The sequence below is a fragment of the Gymnoscopelus braueri genome, assembly GCF_963280865.1.
Source record: "Gymnoscopelus braueri genome assembly, chromosome: 10".
Classification (NCBI taxonomy): domain Eukaryota; kingdom Metazoa; phylum Chordata; class Actinopteri; order Myctophiformes; family Myctophidae; genus Gymnoscopelus; species Gymnoscopelus braueri.
In genome coordinates, this window is record NC_137611.1 from 21,390,925 (window position 1) to 21,402,859 (window position 11,935).

The 11,935-nt window shown below is 44.3% G+C and overlaps 1 protein-coding gene across 1 annotated transcript; it reads right to left on the minus strand.

Annotated features, from left to right (window-relative positions):
• Positions 1-908: 908 nt before the first annotated feature.
• Positions 909-11,459, minus strand: LOC308093706 (leucine-rich repeat-containing protein 52-like). The gene is made up of 2 exons (XM_080440034.1): positions 10,372-11,459; positions 909-1,946 (listed from the first exon to the last, which is right to left on the minus strand). Exons 1-2 carry the CDS (start codon positions 11,039-11,041, stop codon positions 1,591-1,593), a joined length of 1,026 nt encoding a protein of 341 aa, XP_080296160.1. The 5' UTR covers positions 11,042-11,459; the 3' UTR covers positions 909-1,590.
• Positions 11,460-11,935: the final 476 nt, after the last annotated feature.

Consider the following 11,935-nt stretch of genomic DNA (forward strand, 5'->3'; position numbering starts at 1 on the left):
CTGTACCTGTGCGTAATTCTGAGGCACTTTTACTTTACTTGAGTATTTCCATTTCTTTAACCCTTAAGACCTGAGGCGATTCTTAAAAATGTTTTCTAAATCCTAACAGTTTTTGGAAGAAAAAATCAAAAGATATTTTTTTCAAGATTTTTCAAAAATAGCAGATCTACAAGCTCATAGCGCGGCACTCGGTGCCGCGCTATGAGCTTGTATATCTGCTATTTTTGAATAGCCAAAGAAATCTCATGTGACATAGATGCGTTCCAGGTATTAATGCCACTGCATCTCAGAGGAAAATATTGTAATTTTGACTCCACTACAATTATTTGACAGCTTTAGTTACTTTGTTGGTTTAGATTATTAATGACAAGACATACGTTAATAACCACTTCAGCCGTATTTTTTACTTCTGCTATTCCAAAATAGCCGATCTACAAGCTCACTACAAGCTCACAATGCAGCCTTGTAGATCTGCTATTTCCAAAAGATTTGGACAATTTTGAAAACTTCTGAAAAGAAATTCAATGGGACATTCTGCATAATGAGCTGGCTACTTATACATTTGTGAAGTATATTTTGAAGCCAATACCTTTTGTACCTTTACTCAAGTAAAAATTTTAATGCAGCAGTTGTATTTGTAACAGAGTATTTTTTACATTGTGGTATTGCTACTTTTACTTAAGTAAAAAATCAGAGTACTTCTTCCACCACTGGTTATTGGCTGGGGCCACAGCCTCACCTATAGCCTCACCAATAATGTGTCCTCCGCACAGATCTACCTCCACTAGAGATCACTTCTGGGCTAATAGATGAGGGACGGTAAACTCCCAACGTGTAAACACACACCAACGCACAGACAAACCACACGCATCAACATCAGCACAGCGCACATACCCTTGAGTGTGTGATTGTGAGTGTGCACAGCCACACACACACACACACACACACACGCACACAGTCACAGTCAGGAATAAATCCTGTTGCTTTATACTGAGAAGCTGCCAAACTCTCCTCCCCCACTATATCTCAGGGAGAGCCAAGCAGGTCTCTCAATTAAAAACCGGCGTTTCCTTTTAGAAAGGAGCCTATAAGACCAGTTCATTGTTCTTGAAGGTTAATGTCAGACTGGACGTTCTCCAGAGGCACTATATGGGTAAAGGGTGGGGGGTGGAGGGGATTCAGGTTGGCTGTGTCAGTCAGCCCGTTTGTCCATCCCAAACAACATATCTGGAAAACTACTGCTTGGATTGCCGTGCAATTTGCTGTGCATCTTCATGCGCCCCGATCTATGGCCCTGATTGAGGCTGGACTCGCACATGCGCTTCAGCCAACGCATCTGAAACACAAGCCGACGCGGTCCGACGCGTCCATTTCAACAACATTTCCCATGTTATCTTGCGGGTGGTGGGCACTGCCGGCAGGAGTACTGGTTTTCCGGTGCGCAGCCTGCCAAGAGGGGTCAATGCATGGCGCTTCTGTCCCATTGGTTGGCGTGTGGTCAAGGTTCATTAATGTTGAACCCCACGCGGTTCATGGGGCTTTCCGTGACTGGCGGTGAGGAGAGGGGGGGGGAGGGGGGCAGTCGAGCGATCAAACAACATGAGTGGTTTTCAGGTTCCCGTTGCCGTGGTTGCTGCCGGACCGTGCGGGGGGCGGCGCGGCGCCACCCCCTGCCTCCACCACGCTGCTGTCTTCATCGTCCTCGTCGACCGGGTGCAGGCGCGCGTCTTTCGCCTTGAGGTAGCGCTCGTACAGCACCATGACCACCCCCATCACCCAGGCCGACACGGTGCCGGCGGCGAAGATGACGAAGCCGATGGCGATGAAGAACAGGTAGTCCCAGGAGCCTAGCGTCCCGTGGCACAGCGAGCGCAGCTGGAGGCCCACCTCGCCCAGACGACGGCCCGACATGTCCAGAGGCGCGCCGCACACCGTCAGGCCCTCGTCTGCAACACACATACACACACACACACACGTTTGAATTACAGTAATAGTAATGGTAATTTACTATACTTGTGAGGACATCAGCATTTTACGACTGTGATTTTATGAATGCCATCTTGACAATATTGTTTAGCAATTTTCGACCCTAATGCCAAGATACACACACATGCGCACACACACACAATATACAATGATTCTCTGGTACTCAGGTACTGAAAGGTACTGAAATTAGTTCATGACAAATGTATATTCACAACAAAGAATGTACTGTACTGCATTGCATTAAACATCCTGTGTTCAATTAACTCCATGACTGTAAACATTTCTATTTGGGTCAAGAATTGCCCCCTTCTACCTGCCTCCATTGACTCGATGCCAACACAGAGATGCATGCGACATGCTAGCAGTGTTATGGGCCATAAGGGTCTATTTAGGTCAATGTTTACACTCCGTTAAGTGAACACCAAGGAGTTTACTGTGTAAAAAAATCCTCAGAGTGGCGCAATTCACACATGCATCTCGTTCTGAAGTGGCAATTTCAGCTGTATTGCAGTGTATTAGTCATGGGATGCTGCTAACCCATGATCCATATGTGGCTGGTTCACCAGGACAGATGGTGAATTCATGGGGGTTTCAGTCAGAAGCCACTGATGAAGTACAGTAGACAGTCTCAGTGAACGATTAGCACTTGAGTTGAACGATTACAAAGCATCCTTTGAAGTTCTGACAGCTTCCTCATAATGCGTTATCGTCGCTGTCTGCAAAAAACCTTGTTATCTCCACATTTCATCTTTTTGTGTTTTTCATAAATTAATGCCTTATTTTATACTTTTATACTGTCAATGTATGACAAAAGCAGCAAATCTGATCTACAAGCTCACAATGTGTTGCATGATAACATATTGTGAGCTTGTAGATCTACTACTTTTGGGGGGAAATAGTGCTTAAGTATGTCTGTGGGTTTTATAAATATTTAATAAATTAAAAGTATTAACAAGAGCTTGTGTCTAAATAATAACATACACTGGATCCATAGGAACACAGGTTATTTTTTCCATTTCCGGAAAAGTAAGGGTTTTGGACATACAGTACAAGGTTTCTCCACGACAGCAATGATAGGCATCACATCGAGGGAAAGGCGATAGCCATATTACGGTATTCAACTGAGGGGGCTGTTAAATAATTCAGGGCATATTACCTCGTATCATTTTACATAACATTTGTGAGAGGTAGATAGCAACACTCACAACCTGAAGATAATACACGGCTTTGCTCAACTAAAGGAGATATAGGCACACTGTGCTGCAGTTACTGCCTCCGTTATCAAATAAATGTCGTTGAGGAGCTCCCGGTATTGGTGTCTCAAAGTGATACTTCAGTACATTCCGACGAATTTGGGGCGCTTGAATTATTCAACGGATTTGAGCATAAAACTAGCCTATTGTTTATCGCCGAGTTGGTGCTTTACGTCAGAGACAGTGGATTTGATTTGGCTTCAAAGGCCTGTCAGTCAAAGAAATGTAATTCCACGCATAGCCATACTGTAGGGGAGATGGAAATCCCCAGCATGATGGGTGCCGAAATGTGCAGAAGAGAAGGCGACAAGAAAATGTGCTTTGCAGGGGGAAAAAAATAATAAATCCCAAAGCCCTAGCAGGAGAGTGTCTTGTTAGAGAGTGAGCAGAATAATGGGAGAGATACCCCGAGTGTTGCCATCTCCACGGGCTTTTGTTGTTTCACGGTATTTCATGGTGGAAGGGGGAGGGATGTGGGTGGAGATCAAAAGGCTTGGAAGTTTCTGCATGGGTGACTGTGTTCTGTGCCCTTATTTCTACGCAGCCTAACAGCCTTCTCAGCTCATCATACACTCATTTGTTCTGGAGCATCTGTTTTGTCCATGCATGCAGGCTGATGAATAGGGTGGATATGTCCAAGACAATGACACATATCTTGTGCTTGCCTTGACTCACTATACTGTACGTACTGTATCCCTCAAAGCACTGGAGAAAATCATGGCTCGTCATTGTGCCTTCCTAGACTAATTGAATGGGTTTCAGGGTGTTTCAAAAATAGACAGCACATCAGAATGTGTTTACAGTACGTATTAAAATGCAGCAATGCTTTGGCAATGTCTCCCTTCATTATGGTGTTAAAACTCTCAGATGTATTACACAAATTGAAGCGCCACAGACACTATCGAAGCGCTATTGTTTGTCTTGAGTTTATATTCTCCATTCTCTTACATTTGGTGATTTGAGTTAATGTACTAGTATTTCCACAAGTATTTTAAAGACATTTCTGCTTCATAGGGACAGGATGTTGTTGAAGACTGAAGAGAGTCAGGAGGGAAGAAAGGAACGATGACTTGTAACCAGGCCTGGACTTTCGTTCATTTTAGGGGCAAGGCCACTTGACCTTTGGTGTTGTCTATTTTTTGAGAGCACAAACACCAAATGCCAGGGCAGGAAGGCCATCAAATAAAACAAGATTCTAGTCCATTGAAATAATTAATTGAATTCAAGTGTTAAGGATGATTTTAAATTTAATATGTAGACTATCTGCAGTGAAATAAATCAATTATGGTATTAACAATCTGATCCATGCTCAACCCTGCACCAATCAAAGTTACTGGATTGGTTTAAAGGAGGAGTTCACCCAAAAAATTACTTATTTTCTATCAATTGCACACCCTATGAAGCCTTGAATCCATGGATTCTTTTTTGTTTTTGTCGCATTCCTAAGCTAATAATTTTATTCCCGTCTCCTACCGGCTAATGTATCCGGTAGGAGACACAAAGTAGATTATTTGTGTCTCCTACCGGAAATACACACGGTCATCAAATTATTGTCTTAGGAATGCCACAAATACTAAAATAAATCCATGAAATCAAGGCTTCATGGGGTGTGTAATTGATAGAAAATAAGTTATTTTTTGGGTGAACTCCTCCTTTAAAGATGGGGACTCAGGGGAGTTAAGAATTCAGAATCTCAACAAAAGACACTGGTGTCTACAACATGACAAGAACAGACACTGGTGTCTACATATTGACAAGAAAGAGACAGAGGATACAGTCAGCTGGGGCATTAAGGTCACTGTGGCCTCAGGGCATGCCATTTTTTTCAGGGATACAGGGCCAAACTGAAGGCCAAATGCCAATAACGGCCATGGCCTTCGTGGCCTCCCTGAAATTCCTGCCCTACTTGCAACATAGGTTTTAAATCAGATCTGAACCCAAGATGTTACTTGGATCACCAGGGTGCATCTTAAAAGTCATCTTAGCTTATTAGTGTGGTTGCCCTAACAGGGCAACCAGACTATAGTAATCCTCCAGCTTTATTATTCATACTGGAGATAAACAATAGTTTAGATCGTCTCTCCTCCCACAGTTTATTTTTCCCAATTTAGTGCCATATGTCAAAATGACCGGCCTCACCGGGAATCGTGTGCTTGTATAAGGCTAAGAGATTGGTTGCATAGTTTTATTGATATTGATTTATTAGTGCATTAAATTTCCCCATCCACTTTAATGGAAAAGTGCAAAAACTCAAATTCAAGTATTTTTTTCTCAGAAACCGTAAGAGCTAGAGTTACCAGATTTGGAGGGGAGGTTCCTAATTTAGTCCGAAATTATTGATATAATAATTACACTAATCGGCCACATGGTGGCGCTATAACAGCCCCCTTTACGTTTTGGCCTATAACTCTTGAACCGTAGGTCGTAAAATCAAAATTTCTTTTTCCCTAGATTCCTTGGGTCATGACGCATCTCCCCATATAGGCCACGCCCATTTGCGTCAGGATAGATTTTCCGCCATTTTGAATTTTCTTCAAAACACACTTTTAGCTCCTCCTCTCATATATTTTGTCCAAATTTAACAAAAATCGGTACACATGATCTCTGGGCCCATGCGATAAACATATCCAAACGGTATTTTGATAGTCCTTACCGTTCGTCCGTAAATGGCTTCCAAAGTTAGTGGGAGGGGCCCGTTTTACCAAAAATGCTACAAATCACGAACGAAACGTCCGGTCAATCCCAAATTTGAATCACATGTCGAGGGTGGTTTACTCAACGAATCCCCAAAATAATTTCCACTTTGACCCATAGAGGGCGCCACAAATGCCCAAAACGTAACCGTTTTATGAAAAAACATGATTTTTGGGGGATCAATCCTCTCAAAATGAAAAGCAAGTGATCTAAGGAGTTACGTGACAATGTAATTGGCACAGCCTCCGACGGTATTCCTCCCAGCGTATTCCTCGAGTCCCTGCGACAGCGACCCGCGACCGGCGTCGGCGCAACCACACTTTGCAATTTCCCAGAATTGCGACCCGTCTAGTTTTGAATCGGAATCCTATTATTCTATTGTGAGGAGGACATGCGAAAATCTGACATATTTCATGTAGGCTGGTGGAGATTTTCCAGGACAGAGAGGGTGAGCTCTTGACACAGAACTGTGAAATGTGAAGTGTGACCTACAGTCACACTTTCACCTTTGACCACAAAAATCTTCACTTCATAATCCTATTAGACATTTATGTGAAATGTATTGATAATTTGCGTGTGAATTCTTGAGTTATGGCCAAAAACGTGTTTTGTGATGTCACAATGACCTTGACTTTTGCATTCTAATCAGTTCTTGCTTGAGTCCACAAGTTGAAATTTGTTCCAAATTTGAAGAAATTCCCTCAAGGTATCTCGTTCATGAAAGTGGGATGGACTGACGGACAGAAGGACAACCGGAAAATGATGTCACCAGTCACCGGCAGAGGCATAAAAATTCCATATGAAATGGATATATTATCGCAGACAACAATAAGTTATCATACTGCAGATTTTTTACCGTAATCTGCCATGTTTCTCTTTCATAGAATGAGATGTTGTAAAATATATATATATCTCACTGTCTTCTCCACTTAAGAGAAGCTATTCAGTGGCTCAGGGAGGAAGAATGAGCTGAAGCAATGCGAGCACAGTATGTTTTGCCAGGCGGTGTATCCACCATACAGTAATGAAATGCTCTCATCTCATGAAAGACTCCCACTGTGCAGTGTTCCACAACACAACACCATACTGTCATAACACACACACACACACACACACACACACACACACACACACACACACACACACACACACACACACACACAACTCCAGACTCGCATTACATACAAATGCACAATGACACATGAGCACACCTTCACACACAGTAAGATTCTCTCTGTTAATTTCACACACACACACACACACACACACACACACACACACACACACACACACACACACACACACACACACACACACACACACACACACACACACTCATACACACACACACACCTCCAGACTCTCATTACATACAAATGCGCAATGACACATGAGCACACAGTGAGATTCTCTGTTAATTTCACACACGCACACACGCACAGACAGAGACACACACACAGTGTATATCTCAACGTGCATATCTTGTGTGCCGTCTGTCCTCTCAGCTCCCTACCCCACAGGAAACCCTTCAAGCATCAAAGGAGAGGTTTCCCTCGCCTCTCTCTCCATCCCCGGCCTGTTCTCCGCTCTATTTCTAGATCCATCTTATATAACAGCACAGCGCTACAGTGGCAGCGTGCTCCGCTCATCTAGCCAGGGAAGCCACACAGTGGAGAGAATGGGTTCGTTCCAGTCCTGCAGGTCTCTCCAGCCATGTGCGACTAGAGAGCTGTGTGGTGTGGAAGTGACCCGAGGAGACCCAGATATGGACACCTGGAAGACACAGCTCATGTCTCCAAGACAATGTCGCTCTGTTTTCACACTCAGGGGTGTGTGTGTGTGTGTGTGTAAACTGTGACAGTGTATGTCTGTGTTTGTGTACTAAACAGACATGGTAGGAAACAATTGGCCGGGTTTCACAGAGTGTAGTGTTTAACAGGAGAGAGAGAGAGAGTGTGTGTGTGTGTGTGTGTGTGTGTGTGTGAGAGAGAGAGGGAGCTGGTGTGTACACCTGTGCGTGTGTGTGCGTGTGTGTGTGTGTGTGTGTGTGTGTGTTAGCTGGTCTTTACACATGGGAATTTGTGAGTTTATATGTGTGTGAGAGCTGGTGTGTACAGATGGCTATTTGTGAGTTTGTGTGTGTGAGTGTGCGCGCACGTCCGTGCATGTGCCTGCCTTTTCCCTTGTTGGCAGCTGTCGCTGGAAGAGACTCTACTCTGAATTAAACTAGACAATAGGCACTGAGCAGCAGGAAAATAGGACAGCTCTTCCAGGACTTGCTTTGGATTCAGCCTGAGCTGTGGGGAGACCATGATGAACTGCTGTGTGTGTGTGTGTGTGTGTGTGTGTGTGTGTGTGTGTGTGTGTGTGTGTGTGTGTGTGTGTGTGTGTGTGTGTGTGTGTGTGTGTGTGTGTGTGTGTGTGTGTGTGTGTGTGTGTGTGTGTGTGTGTGTGTGTGTGTGTGTGAGAAAGAGAGAAAGAGACAAAGCTGGGGATGCCGGCTTTTTTTAGTAAGTGCACGGTGGATGTAGCAGTAATATAACTGGCTCCTTGCTACATGAGGTGAACTATTTATAGCCGCTGTCCTTTTGTGTATTGTGACACATTTAGACGGATTACAAGTGGAAGTCACTTGAATACGAAAAAACTGCAAGGCAAAATCGTCTTTTAACCTGCTGTAGCTAATTATTGTTGTAGCTGTTATTAATTATAGCCAAAATGTTCACGTTTTTGTTTTTTGTGTGAGCTTGTTCTGTAGATCTGCTACTTTCACTATTCATCGTACAGTGTATAGTATAGTATAGTGTGTATATATAGGGCTTAAGTGGTTAACACAGAAGATTGTACTGTATGGGGGGAATCAGACACATATACTGGCTTTTGCCATTATAAAACAATAGGGTAAATTGATTTAGAAAATAAGGCACCTCTATGCTTCATTAATCACACTTTCAGCACAATTGTACCCAACTAAAATGGAGATTGATTAGTAAATTAAAGTCGTGAGAGACAGTCCGCATATTCATTCGTCTCCCAAACTGCAAATTGGATGAGGACATTGGAATGAATACTGTTACAGTATGTAGCCAGTTCGAGGAAAAAACAATTGGCGCTCCACCTTTAGTGGGCCTTATCTCATTTCAGCATTATTGTTATTTGAAATATGTAATGCAATTAGGCTCCTCTGCAGTCGCTTGCATGTCTTGACTCAAAGTTAACAAAGGGAAAAGTTTGAAGACTTTTAATGAACTAGAAAGAGTAGAGGAAGTTGAATGTCTCAAAGAATATGCAGCATAAATAAATGTTCGAGAGTGACAGTTAGAGAGAGAGACAGTGCCAACTTAGTAGCTTGAACATTAGTCCTTGTCAGTAAGTGACACTGTCACAGAGTAGGTATAAATTTGGCTTAAGTGAAAGAATGATGCGAGGTGCTGTAAGTCAAACCGTCCCACAGTGAGGACCGTGTGCTTTAAAAAGAGTGTGAACGTGGAAACATTTCTAGAGGGGCTAGAGCTGTGGAGAGCTTAACTGTGGAATGAATGGATGGCCATTCACTCGTTTTAACACCAATAACACATTATCAACACACTCACGTCTTTATCAAGACTAGAATGCAAATGTGACATGTAGCCTATATTCTGTTGCACCTGGCATGATAAGAAAATAATGATTAGTCAGCTGGCTGATAAGTATTTTGGGGGGGACCCCACGCCTGAAAAAGAAATAGAATGAGGGACCAGACCTCACCTCAGAAATACATTAACCACTTAAACCCCATATGGTTGAGCGGAGTCCTTCAGGGCTCTATGCTAGTCTATTTTCTGTTTTCTGTTATAACGCGTCGTGTTGTGAGCTTGTCGATCTGCTATTTTCAGCGAAAGCTTTCACCACAGTACTATAGGGTTTAAGTGGTTATAATAAACTTTTATAAGAATATTAACCTATAGTAGCAACTGTCATTGTTAGGCCTATATGGGACATAGGTCTAATGGGACTTTTCACATTGGAAAATACCAATATGTGATTTTATGACCATGTTAAAAAAAGAATAGTATGGAGTAGAATGAAATAATGTAGAAATAATATAGAATATTGGTGCATTGCCTATATATATATATATATACACTGTATATATATATATATATATATATATATATATATATATATATATATATATATATATATATATATATATATTATATATAGAGCTATCGAATGTATTAGACAGGTTATGAGTTAGTGTCTTTGTGTTGTACTGTCATTTGTGACGAGTCTGTTATGAATGTTATGTATTGATGTAAAATGTGTTGTTGTTGTTGATGATGCTGGTTGAGACCCCAGGAAGAGTAGCTGCTGTAACAGTACAGTAAGCTAGGGATCTAATAAATACATCAAATCAAATAGAATTAGACGACCATCATAAAGCTGCAGGATTGACCTTGGAACTTGAAGCCCTCCACGTGGACCCAGAGACAGAGGTCCTCGTTGTCACACTCGCAGCTCCAGGGGTTCCCGCTGAGCCCCAGAGAGCGCAGGCCGGGCAGCGCTATGAGGGACGTGATGTTCAGGACCGTCAGGTTGTTCCTGCTCACGTCCAGCACCTGCAGGGCCGCGTTCTCCACGAAGGCGTCCGGGTGGATCTCGGAGAGACCCTCGTTGTCCGTCATCCGCAGCATCACCATGCTGGCCAGGGGGCCGAACGTCCGGTCGCCGACGCGCGTCAGCGTGTTGAACGAGAGGTCCAGGTAAGCCAGCTTGCGGAGGTTCCCGAACGTGGACTCGGAGATCTCCGTCAGGGAGTTGTTGCTGCAGTCCAGGTACACCAGGTCGGACAGATAGTTGAGCGCCAGCGGCGGCAGCTCCGCGATCCGGTTGTTGGAGATGATGAGCTGCCGCGTGGCCAGCGGCAGGTCCACGGGGAAGGCGGTGAGGTGCTGCCCGGCGCACTGGACCACCTGCTGGTCGTCGCACACGCAGCGGTCCGGACAGCCCGGCGACAGCAGAGACAGAGCCGGCGACGGGGTCACCGTCGCCCCCATGACGCCGAGGATCAGGACGGTCACCAGCCGCAGGGATTGCGCGCTTATCGGCTGCCGGGCGAGACGCATGAGGAGAACACCGCCGAGGGCTTCATCCAGCCCGTGTGGAGAGAGTCGAGCCGCGCAGTCACATTCTTCATTGGTTGTATCCGCGTCAAATTGTTAGTTTGGTAAAATGTGTTGGCTGTCCAGTCCAACACATAGAGGTCAAAACGTGCGTTCTGTCCCGTCCGTGCTCTGTGGCCACTTCCTCCGCGCGTAATGTCTCCGCTCCTCCTATACAGCGTGCGAGTTTTAGGTTCCGTGCGTGTCGGTATAGCTTGAACTTATTTCAGGGCCACATGGGGCCTCAGTTCAGTTAAGGTTTTCTTCTACAATGTGTCACTTTAGTTTCCGTATCGTCTTCTTAACAACATATTACCTATTTACACTTGACCGTGCCGTGTGTCTCATGGCTCTGTGTGGTGATCATGGTGGTTGCCGTGTGTGTGTGTGTGTGTCTGCTCTCCTCTCCAGTCCTCTCTCTCCTCTCCTCTCTCTTTCAGAAACTAGATCCAAATGGAAGGGGAGGGGGCGCGCTCAGCTGTGCGGGGGGGCGCTGTGACGTGAGCTCACCGCTTAAGAGAGATCCACTGATATGCTATACATACAATGACAATGACAAATGAGTTATACAGTAACATCTAGCTTCACAAAAAGGAATTTGAATCAAGCACAGCAACCCATAGGCAGGGCTGCCATGTGCCAATCCTCCTGGATTCTGCTGGAGTCTCCTTGATTTCGACCACATCCTTGAGCACTCCTTGATTGTCATTTCTCCTTTATTTCTCCTTGTTTTGGTTTCAACCTCCGAAAATTCACCAGAACACAGGAAATTACATCTACTCTGTTAAAAGTTTCTGGGGAAGGACCCCCTGACCCTCCACTTGGGGAGTCTGGTCAGTGCCCCCCCGCCCCCCTAAC